The sequence below is a fragment of the Pinus tabuliformis genome, chromosome 2_1 (assembly GCF_031772625.1).
Source record: "Pinus tabuliformis cultivar Carrire ecotype Pingquan chromosome 2_1, CPIR1, whole genome shotgun sequence".
Lineage (NCBI taxonomy): Eukaryota > Viridiplantae > Streptophyta > Pinopsida > Pinales > Pinaceae > Pinus > Pinus tabuliformis.
In genome coordinates, this window is record NC_142299.1 from 857,222,502 (window position 1) to 857,242,526 (window position 20,025).

Consider the following 20,025-nt stretch of genomic DNA (forward strand, 5'->3'; position numbering starts at 1 on the left):
ATTTGAGCAGTAAACGAAATGTTCGGTCTGGTAGTAGTTAGGTAGTTGAGACTTCCTACAAGTTGTCTATACTTTGTTGCATCCTCAAACTCTTTTCCTTCAATGGATGTGAGCTTTAAGTTTTATTCCATTGGAGTAGTCAAAGGATTGCATTCATTCATGCAAAAACGTATTCAACAGATCTCGAATGTACCTATTTTGAGAGAGGAATATAGACTTCAGATGTTGAGTTACTTCAATACCGAGATAGTAATGAACATAGCCCAAATTAGTCATTCCAAAACCTTTCGTAAATTCCTTCTTTATGGATGCAATGTAGCTCTCATTGTCCCCTGTCATCAGAATATCATCTACATATACCACAAGATATACGACTATTTTGCCAACTTTCTTGACAAAAAAAGTTGCATCATCAAGGTCATAATGTTTGAAATTGAGTTTCATAAGATGCTCACTTAGTTTTTCATACCAGGCTCACGGTGTTTGTTTGAGGCCATACAATGATTTCACAATTTTGCATACTTTATGTTCATGTTCTTTCATAGAAAAGCCTGCAGGCTGGGACATAAAGACATTCTCTTTTAGATCTCCATTTAAGAAAGCAATTTTTACATCCATTTAATGGACTTTCCAACCGTTTTGAGCTGCTAGGGCAAAGAGTGTCTGGATGGTAGCCCATTTTTCCGTGGGAGAAAAAGTCTCCTCTTAATTGACCCATTCCTTATGTGCAAAACCTTTTTCCACAAGCCTAGATTTGTTCTTGTCAAGTGAGCCATCAACTTTATACTTGTTCTTGTAGACCCACTTGCGGCCAAGTGGCTTGGTTCCCAATGGAGGATCAAGCAGCTTCCAAGTGTCATTCTTTATTAAGGCATCATATTCCTTTTGTATTACTTCTTTCCATTCATCATGAGAAGTAAATTCTTTGAAGGAATTTGGTTCAAAATCAGTAGACAAATTCAATTCACAATCATAAGAAACATCCATATCAACAGGTGAATTAGAGTCATCTACATCACCTCCACTTTTCCTGTTTGAATTTCTAGTTCCTGTCTTTCTAACCTCATCAGAATCAACAATTTCAAGTGTCTTTGTCAGCCACTTTGGGGGACCTTTCCCAGATGGTCCAATCTTCTCCGTTGCTTGAGTTGGGACTAAACGAAGATTGAGTCTCCCAATTCTATCAATCACATCACTCAAAGTATCATTCATTGTTGAAGTTTCATGTGGGGTAGAGAGTGCTTCAGAAGAAGATTCCATGGGTTGATCTAGTATAAGAATCGCCCCTTCAAGATGTTGAATTTGATTATCAAATTCTTGAAATGATTTTTCATTTGCAAATCTATCCAAGCGATCAAGCTATTGTTGAACAACATTGTCAGTTTTTGAAGATTCAAGAAAGATTACATCTCTAGATACAACAGACTTTTTATTGACTTCATCATAGAGACAGTATCTTTGGAGGTGCTTGAATACCCCAGGAAGATACACTTACGAATTCTTGCACCAAGTTTGTTTCTATGTACCTTTGGTATCAAGGCATAACATGTGGAACCAAAGACCCTAAGATGCTTTACCGAAGAAATGTGCCCATACCACATTTCGTAAGGAGTCTTGTTTCTAATAGCATTAGATGGATATGTATTCTTTACATATATAGCACATAGAACTACATCAACCCAAAACATCAATTTTACATTTTTGAAAAACATCATGCAGCGCACCATATTTAAGATTGTTCTATTCATTCTTTCAGCTACTCCATTCTGTTGGGGATTATAAGGCATAGTTGTTTGATGTTTGATCCCATGTTGGCAAAGATAGTTTTCAAGTTCATTTGAGTTGTATTCTTTTCCATTATCAATGTGAATAGAGCCAATATGAGATTGTGCATCATTTTCGATGCATGTATGAAAGTTCTTGAATGTTTTAAAAGCATAAGATTTGTTCTTCAATAAATAAACCCAACACATTCTAGTGTAGTCATCAATAAATGTCATCATATATTCATTTCCATTTGCAGAAGGAACAGGCATTGGACCAAATAACTCTAAATAAATGAGTTCAAGTTTTCTATGTGCTCTGGAATGTGAATCATGAAAAGACTGTTTGCTATGCTTTCCTAGAATGCAAGCATCACATTGTTTAAGTTTCCTAGGAATTGTAGGAAAACTAGTAACACCATTTTTCTTCAACAAGCAAAGGCTATCATAGTTCAAGTGTCCAAATCTAGCATGCCATAATAAACTTGATGGAAATGTACCTTCTTGATAATGAGAATTGTATGAGAGATTTTTTGCACAAACAAAGGTACCCTGTAGCTTGAGAACCCTTTCTTCTTCAATCCTCGTCATGACAAGTGAGTGGTCTAATGCTTTTCTCACCTCAAGCTTGCCATCAAAAATATGAAAGGATTGTCCTTGCTTGTGGATGTGCACCAAGGACAACAAGTTTCTCCTCAACTATGGGAGATATAGAACATGATGCAGAAGAATGTCTGGAAGACCAAGCAATTTAAGCGTTATTGTGCCAGGCCCTGATGGCTTGAGTTTTGATTTTTCTGTAAAGTATACTACAACAACATTGTCAGTAAATTCTTCAAAAGAATCTCTTCTAAATTCACATGGCAAGTTGCTCCTGAATCAAGCAACCAATCGTTTTTCCAAGATTGAATTAAGTGAAGCATTAAATAAGCCTTCATTTACTCCAATATTATAGTGTGCCCCAACATAGTGAGTGGATTCTGGTGCTTTACCTTTCTCTTTGTCATTAGTTTTACCTTTGGTTTGGTTTCTTTCCTGCTCAATTCTATCCCAAGGAAACTTGCATGTGGATGCATCATGTGATCCATCTCTTTTACAGTGTATGTACTGCAAATCTCATTTTTCTCCTTGAGAGTGTCTGCCCCCTTGCCTCTGAAATTTCTTCCTCTTCCTCTTCGACCACCTCTTCCTCTAGAAGAATATTGAGAAATATTCTTTTCTCTATGAGCAAGGCACACAACCTTTTCAGAATACCGAGGGGCTGTCTTCTTCCAAAAATCTTTCTCTCTTTCAACAAATTTTTTCACAAGGGAGTCAAAGGTAATACCTTTGAGGTTTCCATTTCCTTGCAATGACTCAAGATAATTTGAGTAAGTGGGATAAAGTGCCTTGAGAAAAGCTATCAAAGCAATATCCAGTTCAACATTAGTGACTTTGATATCATGCATAATAGATTTCACTTCTGATGCAAGAGCAAGAGGATCATCATTTTGTAATTCGAGGGTAAATAGTTTAATCATGAGTTGAACAAATTCAAGTGCAGAGTGTGAGTCATAGGGTTCCTTCAGTTTTTGTAAGTCTTCAAAAGCATTTGAAAATGGAAAAATATGGTGACTCACCTCTTCATTTACTGATGCCGCAATCAATGCATAAGCCTTGCCGTTATTATTTTCGCAAATAGCTAATTCCTTATCTGAGGTAGGTTGTTCTCGCTCTTTGTCCCCATTTCCAACACACACTCCTTTCCATAGCTCATTAAAAATGAGAGGATGTTCGATTTTCCGCGACCATTCTGGATAGTTCTCCTTGCTGGTGAGAACCACTTCCACAATAGATATTAATGAATGCATTTTAAAAATCTGTGTATTGTAAAAGTACTTCTGCTGCCAATGTATACAATTTTTACTTCTGGTGGTAAAACAATCACAATATGATATGTATAGGGTGGAGGTATCACTGGGGGATGGTATATTTGGGAGAGGGAGTATGTAGGGGAGATTTTAAAAATAAATCGGATTTATTTACCGTGTAATGGAGTTATATGGAGGCATTGCGAGTGGTGGGACTTGTCCTGCAAGTTAAGAGGGAGAGGATACCCTATAGCAGATATATGTGGAGGAGCGACAATGTGGGAGTAGTGCAACATAGGAGGAGGGGCTGTATGGTCTAAGGAATAGCACAACATGGGAGGAGGGGCCGTATGGTCTGAGGAGCAGTGCAACGTGGTAGGATTTTAATGCAACGTATGGAGTGAGTAGAGTGGAAGTCTACGGATATCTTATATTTCACAGTTACAATTCTGTTGTGGGTAACCCGGGAGTGGTATGGCCACACATCGTATATAATAGGTAGTGACAGGCCTTTGTAATATGACAGTGTGCAAGTCGTATGGAGTATGGGAGGTGCTGGACAGTGTGGGAGTGATGGTATGGGAGCATATACTTTCATAACAATGCATTCATAACGATAAAAAAAGGTGTATTAAACAGTGTGAGGGAGGTGTCAAGAATGATACTAGTGTGAGGGAGGTGCTATGAAAACAACGTTGAAAACAATACAGCTCAGAGCCACAATGGCACCACAGCAGTTGAGTCTTGTCCCATAGTGGTGTTCCCTCCTTAGCCTTCGATTTTGCTTCTGAAAGTTTTGGACTTAGTGGAGTTTTGATTTGGGAGTGCTACTATCCGAATCGGAGGTGTCGATATTAGATGTTGGAATAGGCACCATAGTACACTCAAAGGTGTCAGTTTTGCAATATGAGCAGAACATAGGTAGAATAGGAAGAATAGGAGTCAAAGGGGAAGGAATGCTAAAAATAGAGTTGGCTCTGTCAGGCTAGGAGGTAAATCCTCAAATGTAATTGTATTATTCATTCAGGTTGTTCATTATTATATACAAGAGGGAGTGATTGTTCAGTTCATCTCTCGATGACTCTCCATTTTCTCTATTATTTATTTATAGTTATTCACCCAATCCCTATGATTAGGTGTCAACAAAGAGTAAAAAAACTTTGATAGTTCCTATGGAATATCTTCAAATTGTGCAAAATCTAATGGAGCAACAAGTTGATGAACATGGAACTCAAAAGACAGTTAGAGGAGGGTGATTGGGTAGTGAACATGGAAGTGAAATACAATTAGAGGAGGATTATTGGGTAATTTTGATACTACAAACTTAGAAGCAATCAACACTCAAGGAAAAAAATTGAATCATAAACTTGCTCCGGAATTTTACTTACAAGCAACCTGTATGCCCTAATTCCAATGTTTCCTTCTGCTATCATGTAACCTTGTTAAAGACATTAATGATGAGAGGTAACTCTTAAATCCTCTAATGAGATTGATATCCCCATATTGAAGGGTGTACATTGGAAAAAATAATTTACTCATAGAAGTGTGCGTCCATTCTTGAAAGCGCTAAAAAATTCAAGTCCATCCTCAAAAGTATGTGTGTGGGGCTTGGTGCAGCATTGGTATACAACAGTAGGATTGAGTGCATGTTTCCAAAAATGATTAGATGCAAAAAAAAAAATCCATGTACATAACTTTATTAAATGAAAAAGTGCATCTAAAATATTTGTTATAAAAGCTCATTCTCATTATACCACTATTCATTATACTACTATCCCATGATATAGTAGGGAATAAAAAGAATGTACCAATAATGCTAAAGATTATTGCTAAAACAAAATAATATTACTTCAAAATAGTCTAAGGATTGAATAGGAAATCATAATAAAAAGAAAAAAAATGTAGGATGAAGTAAATAAAATATAAGTGATTTCTTAAAAATAGAATGAGATTTTCTTAAAAACTAAGAAACAAAGATAAAGAAAAATAAAATATAAATATCTATAATAAGTTATGTGTGTTGAAACAACGAAAGAGGGAAAATAAATATAATATTTATAAAATGATATGTGTGTTGTTAAAGATACTCATATACAACATCTGTCACAAAAAGAAATAAATATACAACGAACTCTATTCTCAACTCTATTCTTAATTCTTTTCTCAGCCAATAAAAGAATTGAGAAACACTAAATCAAATTTGACATCCCTTCGAACATCTGTCACTCTGAGGGATGGAAAATACAAATGGTAGTTTTGGGGACTTTTTGTGTAACCCACAATTATGCCCAACTCTTTTGTAGGCTCTAACTTCTTCCTTTACTCTTTGGAGACATGGAAACAAGTAGAGGCTCCAAAGGTATTGAACTGTGATACATCAAGCTTCCTCCACGAGAAATTCTACTCTGGTGTGATCATGCCAATAATCCAATGAAGATTCTTGTTCTGTAAATACACCATTATGTTGCATGCTTCAACCCACAATTGTAGAGGTAGGATTGGTCATGCAACAACACCTGTGCTACTCCCATAATGCTATGGTTCTTCATCTCAGCAACCCCATTCTATTGTGGGTTGTGGGGTGTTGTCAACACTCACCAAATTCCTTCTTTTGCACAATTTTTTTTAAACTCATTTGACATGTACTCACCTCCATTATCACTTCTAATATCCTTCAACTTCTTGCCCGTTTCTTTCTCAACTGGTGCCTTGAAATCTAATAAATTAGAGAAAGTCTCAGCCTTCTTCTACATGAAGAAGACCCAACACTTTCCTGAGAAGTCATCAATAAATATGACAAAATTTGTGTCTAGCAGTGGAGGTTGTTGAGAAAGGTCCATAGACATCAAAGTGGATCCTTTCAAGGACTACATGTTCTGTGATGTCACAATCATGGAAAGTGGCTTTTGTGTACTTCACTAAGGTACATCCCTTGCATGTACCTTGTTTCTCTTGTGCTCCTTTGGGGAGCCCTGTGGTAATCTATTGCATGATCTTTAAAGTGCCATGATCAAAATGATCAAGTATTTTATGCCAAAATTCACTCTTATCGTGACTCTACACCATCTCTGCCTTTGTGCTCAATGAAGCACAATCCTCCATATCTAGCTTGTAGAGGTTCTTCACATGAACCTCAATATTCTTCACCTATCATGTGGCTATGTGTCTCAGGAATTCCTTTCCTTTGTTGAAGATCACATTGTAGCCAAAGTCTTCGAAAACTGCAATAGATATAAGATTCCTCTTTAGACCCAAAAAAACATCACATCCTTGAGACTGAGAGCGGAGCCTAACTCACTCTAAAAGGTGACTGCACCAATATCGGTCACGATGTACCTTCCATGATATCCCATATTGATGTGCATTTGGAGATCCTTCTCCTCCAAATCATTGAAAAAATATTTGTTCCCCGTCATATGGAATGAGGCACCAATTTCAAGGTACCATACACTTCCCATCGTTGTGATGGCCATGCATGCAATTACAGTAAAATCAAGCTCAAATTGTGCAGCTAAAGCTTCACCTATTGCTCCTCTTGAGGTCTTCTTATGTATCTTCTTATGTGTACACTTCGTGGAATAGTGCCCAAATTCATGAAAGTGAAAACACTTGATTAAGTCTTTCTTCTTCCCCCCTTGGCTAGATTCTGCTTTTGATTGGGATTTCTTCCCTTCCCCTTTATTTTCATTTCCATCCAAGGCACAATTACCCTCGTCCTTGGCATTGGATGAAGTCTTGTCTCTGGTAAAGCGCCTTATTTCCTCCTGTAGCAAATCAGACCATAAGCATTACCAATTTGATAGTTTCTTCGTCCCATTCACTGGATCTTGGTAGTTGTTGCCAACTCTTAGGAAGGCTTAGAAGGGATAGGCCCACCAAATCATCCACTTCTATAGTAACAGAAATTTTTCCAAGATCTTCACGACATTGTGTGAAGCCGTTGAGGTATGGTGGAATGGTCTCATTCCTCTACATCTTGATATTTCAAAGTTTGTCCTTGAGTGCCAACTTCTTATGGTCACTACTATTCTAGAACAAATCTATCAGTGCTTTCCACATTGCATGTAGAGTCTATCTCACATGGAGATTTGAGAAAATATGGTATCATAATCCCTCCAATATGATTCTCGTCACCTTGGCTACACACTTCTTCCATTATACTAGATCCTTAGCATCAGATGCTGCTGGTTTCAGAATATCATTATCAATGAATTCCTTCAACCGATTATCCTCCAGTACTACCTCCATGCGGTACTTCCAAGACACATAATCTGAGCTTCCCTCAAGGGCATACTCGAGAATTAGTCCATTGAAAACCATATTTTCATTCCTGGAGTAAACCTGCAACATTGATCTTCAAATTTAAATCTCCTGCAATGACAAATTCAAAATATTTTCACTAGAGTGATTCCAACTCTAATACCATGTAGAAATTAATGTGTAGATTCAATACTTCTCATGAATTTACTAAATCATAAGACTTGAAGCTATTTTGCCTATTGGCGGAAGTTAATTCACCATATAGAACACAAATCATAGACATGCAAAAGGAAACATCACACACATGCACACATATTTATCTAGGGGAAAGCAACTACTCAAAACTGCTTACTATCTATATTTCATTAATCACATAATAGAGATGAAATATGTATGCTTAATCAATCTTGAGCACACCTTGCACGTGTATAGTCTATCCCTTTGCTTGACTGATTGACCCTAACCAACATTTAGCCAATTTTAAGCCCCCCAAGCTCTTATTTCCTTGTGATGTTTCCCTAGCAAATTGGCCCATATTATTTAGGAATTTCCACTATTGAATTGTGCAATTCCCTAGGGTCCTTCATGTGACTACATGCATCACCTGTACACATGGGAATATGCTACCACTCATAGTACACTACCTTGGAATCTCAATCTCAACTAGGTAACTCAAATTCTCTACATGCAACAATTATTTTTGATTGATTGATTAGATAACTGGTTGATCACTAAGTGTGGTTGAAGTTCCGCTTCCATAACTTGACCTCCACTAGTTCTTATGATAGTTAGAACTAGTTAAACTGATAATAACTCAAATTAACTAAAACAGATTGCTGCAAATTAGTAATCAAACATACTGAACTGAACTCAACTCAGTGACAAGTGCCTCGAACTGAAATAGAAATTCTTACTTCAGTTTCAAAAGAAAGTGAATAGTTATTCCCATTCTACGCCAAAATGAATTAGAGGATTTTTTTATTATGAAGTTTAAATCAAACCAATGTTATTTTTTCCAATTAAATTTATTTATAGGAATTAAAAATGACCAGTATAGGTCATTTCAATAACCTTTGCAGGGAAGGAGACAAAAAATGGGACATCTTTGTCACAAAAATAATGAAATCTCCATTCACTCCATCTCTCTATCTCCATTTTTCTCGCGTTCTTTCTCTCTCCCTTTGCCTGCCTCCCTACCTCATTATCTCTCTCCCTCTCTCCCCCATCACTATTTCTCTCTATAGATCTCCCTTCATCTCTCTTTATGTCTTTCTTCTTCCCTCTCTCTCCCCAAACCATATCTATCTCTATATCCCTATGTATTTCTTCTCGATCTGTCTCTTTTTATCTCTCCCCTCCAACTCTCTCTCTCCACTTTTCTCTCTCTCCCTTTCTCATCCCTAAAACCCCATCTCTATATTTTGGGTCTAAGGCTTGAGATTCTTCGCCTAATCATGGTAAAGGCCACCTTGGACACCTCAATTGTTTTTTGGGACCTATTGCATTAAATTATTCCATAAATCATTTATAGGGTCCTATGAGACATAAGTACTAGTGAAAACCACTTAGTCGCATGGGATCCATAATCACAAGCCAAACACATCTCTAAGAGCCCATGTGTGGTTTTTCAAGGCATTCTTCTTGGCCTAGATGGATAAAATCTTTGTCTGTGGTTGAAAGTCCATGTTTCCATCATAGCCATGTCCTGGGATAGAAAACCCATGTTTGAGCTAACATTATTATCCATAGGTTCCTAAAGAATTTCTTTAGGGCTTAGGGCTAGGTTCCACACCTCCATCCATCGCCCAACCCCAAAACAATTTTCATGGCACTATGACCCAAATCTATTGCTAAAAACCTTCTAGAGGACTCCATACTTTCTCTTAAAGGAAAAGAATCCCACAAAAAGGTCCAATTGGTGGTTCAAAACCCCATTCCTGTCCCTTTACCTTTAGAAGCTATCTTTATGGTTTGATGATTGAGTTTCCTCCCACAACCATGGCCAAGGCTACCTGGGATGAATCATAACTTTCGTCATGACTTATGCATGCCTTCTTCCGTATATCATTTCTAGGGTTCTGGGACATGTAGCTACTACTCAATACCACCTTGCATTGAAAATTACATGGTCGCTTCAATAATTAATTAATGGTTGATGATTAAAGATACTAACCATAAATATACATAAATGAATAAATAATTTTGTAATGTGATTTAATAATTTTTATTATTTTTTAAATTTAAAAAATAAAAAACTAATATATTTTAAATAATAATATTTACTAAAGTATGGGGAATCGATAAAAAAACGAGCTCTGCAACTCAAACCCTAATGGCGGCAAAGCGGTGAAAACCTAAGGAAGTCGGGACAAAAGTGTGGACAACCGACATAGTCCAGTCCAGCAGAACTGTCAGCGGCCAAAGTAGAAAAGGAATGCCAAAAAATGTTAGGAGGGGAGAGATCCCCTCCTACTGAGAAGTGGCGGCTGGAGACAGACAAAGCAACCAAGCGTCAGAGTAATGGAAGAGCACGGGGCCGGTGCTAGGAGTGGCCTGGCAATCAGGCTGCAGAGGAAAGTGCCTGCCATGTACAATAAAGAAACCCAGATATGTGATCCCAACGAACAAGCTGGAAATGTACCGAAGTTACATGAGGGACCATGCCCTTATCTACAAGTTTTTCGGAGTCTGGCCGTCAGAAAGGGAGCTCACCAAGTGGATACAGTAGAAATGACAGCCTCAAGGCCACATTGAGCTCAAGCTCGGAGCGAAAGGCTTCTTTACGGTAATCTTCTTTAACCTGAAAGATAGAGAACGGGTTTTTGATAATGGCCCATATTTTTATAATAATGTCGGTCTATTCTTGCATTTCTGGGAAGACTGTTATAACCCAGACAAAGAAACCTTTCTGGCTACTCCTGTCTGGGTCCGTCTATTTTGGCTCCCCATAGACTTCTGGGACTCGGATATCCTGGAAGGAATAGGAAACTCAATAGGAATCTTTGTGAAAATAGTAGATACTACAAAGAAAGGTAGATACGCCTCGTATGCTAGGATTTGTGTCTACATGAACCTAGCAAACCCCATCCCTGACACTATAGAGCTTGAATACCACGAAGAGATATGGCAGCAAAGCATAGACTATGAACATATTCAGTTTAAGTGTCATAGATGCCATACCCATGGCCATCTAGCAAAGGAATGCCCAATAACCCAGGAGGAAGAAGAAATCAGAGGATCCCAAGGAAACAAGAGAGAGTCGGATCAGGAGGAATTCCAAGAGGTGAGAAACAAAAAGAAAGCCAACAAGGAAACCCCCCAGAAAGATAGGAAAGGAAAACAACCTGACACAATGAAACCAAACAGTTTAGCTATACTGCAGGTAGAACAGGATGAGGAAGATCAGCACATGGAACATCAGGAGGATAAAGGCTCAGACTGGAATGAAACTAGTGAAAGGATCCTAGCTAAAAGAAAGGGCCCGAGTGAGACACAAGAAAAGGAGAAGGAAACAGAGGAACAAACGGATCAAATGGAGACAGACCAGGAGTCCAGTAGGGAGGACTTAAGCCAGGAAGAGGAAGTGTTGGAAAATCTAATGCATGAATGGAAGAACCTGGATGAGTGGTTTATCCCCGAAGATCAAAAGAAGCTGTATACTGAAACCTTCCAACAATACAAAACCAAATTAGAAAAAGGCAAATCCCGAACAACAGAAAACCAAGAGACTCAAAAAGAAACCCGATTAGATCAGACTGGTCAAAATAAGGGGGGAAAAAAAGAGGAAGAAGAAACATCAAGGAAACCATACAACTCATGGGAGAAACCCTAGTCAACACTGGAAAAGTAGTCCCGCTATCAGCGGTGTTCCAAACCCTCTCTCAAGTTAATCAATGATTTTGACGTCATGGAATATCAGAGGCTTAAATAGTAAAGGAAAACAGAGACATCTGGAAGCACGACTCAAACAAGACAAACCTTAGATCATGCTTCTACAAGAAACCAAAATCCCAGGACAGAAAATGGAGGAAATCCTAAATAAAATAAAACCAAGATACGAACATGTCACTATAGACCCCAAAGGCAGTGCAGGAGGAATAGCTATCCTCTGGAACCCAGTTGAAGTCCTCGCTAACTGGTGGATAGGAATGCCAAGAATCCTCACCGAGCGATTCAGACTAATAGGACAAAGTGAATGGGTCGCAATCTCAGCTGTATATGGGCCCCACATCTGAGTAGACAGAGACCTGTTCCTCACTCAACTGACTAAGCTCCGAAGTTTACACCAGGAACAGAGATGGATCCTGGATGGAGACTTCAACTTAATTGCTTCTCGAGAAGAGAAAAAAGGTGGAATAAGAAGGGAAGACATAGAAATGGAAAAATTCAGAGAAGTGCAGACAGAATTAAGAGTAGTGGATATCCCAACCATCGACGGAAAATTCACATGGAACAATAGAAGAGGCGGTTCCAAACAGATTGCTTCAAGACTGGACAGATTCCTCATCTCAGAACACATAATTGAGCTGGATATCTTCTATGAAGCCTCTATCATACCCTCAGCAGGGTCGGATCACTGGCCAATAAAGATGGAAATAGCCTTAAATAATTAGAGCAAAAGGAGACCCTTCTGGTTCGAGTCCTTTTGGCTCTGAGCCCCTGACTTCCTAGACAAAGTAAGAGGCTGGTGGCAGGACAAAAAAATTGGAAAGGAGGGCCTCAGCAAAATGCACTCATTTCAACAAAGGCTCAAAGAAATTAAAAGCAAAATTAAAAAGTGGAACAAGGAAAAATTTGGCAATATCCGGCAGGAGCAGGGCAAACTCCAAGCCATAATGGAAAGAATCCAGCAGCAAATCATCTTGGAAGGGAGAAGTCAGGCTCTTGCAGAGGAGGAAGGTAGAGTAATCACCCAATTAGAGGAAAGGAGAAAACAGGAGGAAATCCTGTGGAAACAAAAATCCCGAATCCAATGGCTCAAAGAAGGAGACAAAAACTCCAAATTCTTCCACAAAGCCATGATAAATCACCGCCAACACAACAAAATTTTCTCCTTGAAAGACAAGGAAGGAAACAGAGTGACTCAGCAAGATGAAATTGAACATCTTTTGGTGGAGCATTTCAAAGGTATTCTCTCTGAACCTAATATCAACAGAGCTGAGGACATAGACAAAATCAGCCACCATATTCCCAAGAAAGTCTCTAGAGATCAAAACTTGGACCTTCTTCCGATAATCTCCAAGGATGGACTGGAGGAAGCAATAAACAAAATGGCTAAAAATAAGGCCCCAAGACCTGATGGCTTCACCATAGAATTATATCAGGCCGCTTGTAGCTTCATGTAAAATGATCTACTTGATCTAGTGGAGGAATCCAGATGCTCCAAACGCATGCACCAAGGTTTGAATGCCACCTTCGTGGCATTAATTCCAAAGTTTGGTTGCTCATATGAACCGCAGGGTTTCAAGCCCATCTCCCTATGTAATGTGGTTTACAAAATTCTTGCAACTATCATTGTCAATAGGCTTAAGCCTATCCTTCCGAATCTCATTGCCCCAGAGAAAACTGGCTTTGTCTAAGGAAAGCAGATCACTCATGGCATTATAGTTGCCCAGGAAGTGATCCATTCCCTGAAAAGCTCTCGAGCCCCAGGCATGCTTATCAAACTGGATCTAGCCAAGGCGTTTGACAGGCTAAGCTAGACCTATCTGGAAGGTATCCTAAAAGCCTATGGATTTGATCAACGATGGATAAAATGGATCCTGTCTATGGTTAGCTCCCCCGTCCTATCAATTCTCCTAAACGGCTCCCCCTCTGAAGCTTTCACTCCATCCCGTGGGCTAAGGCAGGGTGACCCCCTGTCTCCTTTCCTCTTCATCCTGGCTGGAGATGGCCTAGGCAGACTGGTTAAGGCTCAGGTTTCCAAGGAACATATAAAAGGCCTACACATCTACGGAGAAGATATTCCGATCTCCCACCAGCAATTTTTGGATGACGTAATGCTTTACGGTCAGGCCAACCTAAAGGAGGCCCAAAGAATTATCAAATCCCTATCTCAATTTGACAGAGCCTCCGGGATGGAAATTAATAAAGATAAATTGGAAGTGTTCTTCTTTAACACCTCCTTGGTAGTCCAAAGGTTCCTTGATCATACTCTAGGCTTCAACAGAGGATCCTTCCCCTCCAAATACCTGGGAATCATGTTACATGAGCACCAATTCTGGTCAGCCAACTGGAATTTACTAATCAAGAAAATCCACAATAAAATGGAGAACTGGACCCACCGCTCACTAAATGCCCCAAGTCGGGTAACCTTATTGAAATCTGTTTTGCAGACCATCCCAAATTACCAGCTCTCATGCCAAGCAATTCCTAAAGCTGCGAGCCAAAAGCTGGTCTCACTGTTCAAAAATTTCCTCTCGCAAGGGACTAGCAAAACTAGAAAGTGGGCCTTTATCTCATGGGAGTGGCTCTACTGGCACCCTAAATATGGTGGTCTTGGACATCACGACCCCTTCGTCCTCAATCAAGTAATGGGCACGAAGCTCCGGTGACGGTGGCTTCAGGGGGGCCTTGACTTGTGGAAGATACTCTTGGAAAGAAAATATGACGAGACAGGGGAAATTGAAGACAAACTGAGAAGGACGACAGAGACCAGAGGTTTTGCAATATGGAACCTGGCTAGAGGCAACAAGGATCTGAGAAGGGAGCACAGCTTCTGGGAAATCGAGGAAGGAGACAAAGCCAGATTCTGGGAGGAATCCTGGCAGCAAAGAGACCGTCTCATTCAAAAAGACAACCTCCATGCCATCCTTACCTTTTCGACCCAGGCAGGGGCTTCAACTGTCAGCAACTTCTGCAAGCCTGACGAGGCAGGATACTGGCGAAATTGGAAATTTAAAGAAGACTGGGCAGGAGCACCAGAAACCGACAGATGGCAGGATTACTATACAGAGATGGCTTCTCGGAAAATAGCAAAGAAAACAGGGTCTGACATTCTCAGGTGGGGCAAATGCATACAAGGAAATTTCACTACAGCAGAAGCCTAGCACCTTCATAGCAACATCAACCTTCATCCGAAAAACAATCAACGAAAAAATCTCTGGGATATTAAGCATTGGCCTAAAATTTCTTTCTTCAATTGGACAGTTCTACACGGTAGAGTGCTCACCTGGGACCAAATTCTGTGGAAAGGTAGCCGAGGCCCGTCCCACTGTGCCCTTTGCCTCTCCCAAGAGGAAACCATGGAGCATTTGATGAACCGCTGCTCTGTCAGCTCCTCCGTGTGGAATAACCACCGAAATTTGTTTGAGCGGCAGCACCGTAACGAGCATAATATCATAAGCACTATCATCAATTGGCCAAAAAAGCCTTACCTGAACCCGGTCGTTAACCGTGCCTGGCTCCTCTCCACTGGATTCCTCCTATGGAATATCTAGAAAGCCCGGAATGGGGGCATTTTCAAAGCAGAAACCAGAACTACTGCAGTAATTTCGGAACAAGTCATCAGAAACTTCCGGGAAACAATCCTTTTGGAATGCTGGAAGGACGAAGACCGGAAAGTTTCGAATACGAAAGAAACCATCCTAGAAAAATTAGAGGTCAGATAGAGTATGGTAAACCGCGGGGATTCTCAAGCAGATAATGCCAAAGAGGTGACTGAAAGCAACCAATACAGATGCCCTCCTCATGGATTCACAAAATTAAACTTCAACGGAGCTGCAAAGCACAACCCAGGCGAGGCCGGCATTGGCGGAGTCTTTAGAGACGCAGAGGGCAACACTCTTAGAACTTTCACGATGGACTGTGGAGAAGCTTCGAACAATGAAGCAGAGCTGCACACCCTGAAACGAGGACTCGAAATAGCTCTCAGGGAAAACTTTAAATGACTCCAAATCGAGGGGGACTCAAAGTTGGTAATTGACATGGTCAGAAAGCTCCAGCAGAAAATCCCAGCGGAAAGAATCAGCAAAAGCTGGAGAACCGCTTGGCTGGTAAGTGAAATTGGAAAGCTCATTCCAAAAATTGATTATCTCCTCCCAACCCACACCAGGTGCGCAGGTAACAAGCCGGCTGATTGGCTTGTGAACTGGGGTTGCCAGAACTGGGGCAAGGAAATTGATAGCGAGGGTCTACCACATTTGCATCAGGAGGAGAAAAACCAACTCCAACAACTGTTAAACGGTGATGCAGGAGGGAAAAGCATGGGAAAAACGAACGGCCAAGACCAAGCGACACGCAATGGAGGCAGAGATAATCTTCATCAACAAGGCTCGGACAGCTCCTACGTGGGGAAAGGCAGAGGGGTAAGGCAGGCACATGACAGGCAGGTGATGGGGTATGGCCAGAATGGCCGAAAAAACGGAGGGGACATGCGAGCTGAGGCATCATTAAATAAAAATCTAGAACCAGCTTCGAAACTCGAGATAATGGGCAGGGGAAGGACGACAGGTGGCAACAGGAGTCAAGTTAGGCTACGACAAGAGCAGCCGGACAGAGAAAGGAATGATGAAGCATGAAGTGGAAAGGACAATCCACGCCACTTTCCGAGATGAAAAAACCAGTTGGCGTGACAGAAAAATAAATGGACAGGTCGAGGCCGGAATTTCTATAAGCCAAGTGGTGGCATGCTCGACACGACATTGAGTTAATAAACCTGAGAAAACAGATGGCAGGCTCATTCTGCTCGACAAGAACAATGAAAAAGAATGGAAAGACGCCTGCTCACCTCTGCGACCAGCCCTCCTCATCGGCCTCAGCAAGAAAAGGTGGTATGTTTCCTTCTGTCCTCATCCCTCAGACATCTATGCTTGTTTCTCTAGTCTCTTGGTCTGGCTGGATATGCTTTGGCCCTGTAGGCAGACCCCCTGTTGTTGTGATGTTAAGGGTCCCTCGGGCTCCTTCTGGTTTCTCCTTTCCCAGTCCCTAGATGGGGAAGATTTGATTTATGGCAGTGCTACGTCCTAATCCAAGAGTCAGGCAGTTTGGGGGGCTTCGCCGGGCTACGCCATGCTTCTGGAGGGTCCTAGAACCCCTGTTATTCTCTTCTCTCTGGATTTCTACCATGGTTGGCTCCAATTTTGTTCTTCCCCTCCGCTGATCAAGGTCGTTTGGTCTCTTTCCTCTGTTGGTTGGGGGGTTCTTCGGACTCCTATAAGAAGGTGGCGGGTCTATAACCAACATGAACATAATGGCACTTTTCTAATGTCACGTGAGACTGCCCATGTTAAGCTCATCGCCAAAATGGAACAGACCTCGACCAGGCTCTATATCTCTTATACTGACTCTCGGCTTTCTGCTGTGACAAGTAGGCCCAGAGGAAAAATGGCTCCAAGAAGGACCACTTCTAAACAGAAGAAGGAAGTCGACACCAGTAGTCACCCTAATAAAAGAGGCAGAAAGCCCGACTTTGACAAACTCCTTCACCTGATTGATGGGTACATGACTGGTATTTCTCCTGAGGTCTGCGCTCTCATCCATGAACGGGAACGCGAGCTGAGGGAAATAAGTGCGAACCAGGAGATTCCCCGTGAGGACTGGGCGATAATCTCCGACCCAAGCACTTCCAGAGGCAGAAACTCGTTATTCAATAGAACATTACAATTCTACTGGATCATGAAGCATGTGGTTGGCAGGGCCATGGAGGTTAACCAAGCGGTGCGCGAAGAGGAAGATGAAGAACGCAAGCAAAAACGCCAACTAACGAAAGAATCAGCGTCCATAAAGAACATTCTCTTAAAAGAACTTGCGGTGGTCCAAGTACAAGTTTCCATAAACCATCTGCTGCTAAAAAACATGGAGCAAATGATGCTGGAGCTCAAATGGGCCATTGAGTAGAAGATCCTGAAACCAGGTGCCAACGACTCTAAGCCTGCCCCGGTGAATCTATCGGATGAAGATTAGTGGTGTGTTTATTTTCTTTACTATTTTGTGATGAACCTGAACTATATCTGGGTACCTTTCTCTGTTACAATAGTTAGCCTCGCTTTAAATAAGCAGAACAATGGTTATGATAGGAAGGAGTTAAACATTTTTAAATTTTGGTCTGGCTTTCAGGTCAAAAGGTGGCGGTCTCGTTTCCCTCGGGCAGGCCAGCCACCCGAACTCTAGTTTAATTGTATTTTGATGTTTTATGGAATGAAGAATGCCTAACCTTAAAAAAAAAAAAAAATATTTACTAAAATGGTTGGGTTTAATTTTATTCAAACTAATTATCCAAAATAATTAAAGAAGACAAAATATAGTAATACATATAGTTAATAAATCAATAATTTGGTAGATAAATTACAATAAATATAGAGAGAGTTATTCATATGGCAAGTTTTTAATAAATAAAGAAAATATAGTTTATTGTAAAAATTAATAAATACCCGTTAAAAATATTGTTACCTAAATTTATGTCAATAAACAAAACAACAATTATTACTCAATAAAATCAATTTATTAGAAAGTCCTGATTTAGTGGAAAGAAAGTCATATTTTCTTTTATGGTCGGCTCATTCGTAATAAAAGCTTGAAGCACCAAATGGCACATTTTGAATATGTATATCTCTGTGTTTTATTGATACATGATCTGAAATTGTTTAAACCACCCGAAAGTGCGTTTAATCTCAATCTCAATCTCGTAGGGCGTACTTTTGATCGTTCGTTTCAACATAAAACTGTGCAATCTCGATCTCGTAGGGCAGGGCAGGGCGTGATGGCATCAAGAGACGCAGAGAGGAGGATGATCCAAGAGTCTATAGGAGAGGGAGAGGGAGAGGGCACCAGTAGTCAAGCTGTTGCACTCTGGGCATGGGGTATTATGTGCTTCCAACCTTACTTGTTGCATTTATTTATTTATTCAAAACAGAGTCATTTACACCAGTCTTCAAACTGTCTCTCAGACAAGTATCCTTCTCACTAAAAATATCCAATTTAACTTGAATGATTTACTATTTTATTCTAACACAATTTTAATCTCATCATTTCTGCATGCAGACATCCAGGTCGATAATTGTGCAATTTGCAGAAACCACATTATGGATCTCTGTATGTGCTATTTATTTATATAATTTAATGGTAGAAAATTGAGAAGATGTATTGTTTTCGGGAGATTTTTGAATCAGTTTGAATAAATTATATGAAATTTGAAAATAATATTATTGTTTTTGTTTTTGTACATATAGGTATAGAGTGTCAGGCAAATCAAGGAACTGAGACCACTGAAGAATGCAGTGTTGCATGGGTATATTATTATTATTATTATTATTATTATTATTATTATTATTATTATTATTATTATTATTATTCACTTAAGCTCTAGGTTATCAAAGTTTTATATGTTTTTCTTTGACATTTGAAACAGGAGCCTGTAATCATGCCTTTCATTTTCACTGCATAAGTCGGTGGCTTAAGACAAGACAAGTCTGCCCATTAGGTATGTATTCTAAACTTCCCTCTTGTGCAATTAATCTTTAGGGTTGCATTTTAGTAGAGTGAAATTATTTTGAAATGGAAACATGAATCTTTTTAAGGAAAATTATGGTTAGTTTTTATTTCTGTTCGCTTTATTTTTGGTTGGACAATGAGAGAGGAAGTTTACTTTGAAGATTCATTTGAACTTTTATTTTACACCTCACTATGTATATATTGCTGCAGATAATAGTGAGTGGGAGTTCCAGAAATATGGACATTAAAGCTGTGATCACCACCAGTGTCTTATTTTTTTCTTTCTAAATTCATTTGTATAATGTTGTTGGTTTGTAAATCAAATATATAATTGGTTGGTTTGTTTGTTTTCATAATTTAAAGTTTTCTTATTAATAATGTGACGTATTTTTGGAAAGTGATTTATTATAAAAAACAATTTACAATGTAACATGCAGTATATTCACTAGCTTTGTTAAATTCATGTGTGCATGGGGTATTCTTGTTCCTTGATATTCCATGTTTTTTGTGAAATTCTTTCATTTTCGCGAAAGAAATTGCCTAGCATTTTATATTAATGTCTTATTCACTATTTCTCTAGCTTAGTTACATTGATGTGTGCATGGGGTATTCTTTTTCCTTGATATTCCATGTCTTTTATGAAATTCTTTGATTTTTGTGAAACACTCCATCATCTTCTTTCTTCAACATTCTTATTGTATTCTCTATATGATTATTTACAT

General features: G+C 39.6%; 1 protein-coding gene across 1 annotated transcript in view; it reads left to right on the forward strand.

The window, feature by feature from the left end:
- Nucleotides 1-19,551, forward strand: part of LOC149203378 (RING-box protein HRT1-like) — a 49,211-nt gene extending 29,660 nt beyond the window's left edge. Inside the window, exons 3-6 of the mRNA XM_089401852.1 lie at nt 18,854-18,904; nt 19,042-19,100; nt 19,220-19,292; nt 19,514-19,551. Of these exons, the coding sequence (XP_089257978.1) occupies nt 18,854-18,904; nt 19,042-19,100; nt 19,220-19,292; nt 19,514-19,551 (221 nt within the window). The remainder of the gene's footprint in view (nt 1-18,853; nt 18,905-19,041; nt 19,101-19,219; nt 19,293-19,513) is intronic.
- The last annotated feature ends 474 nt before the right edge of the window (nt 19,552-20,025 follow it).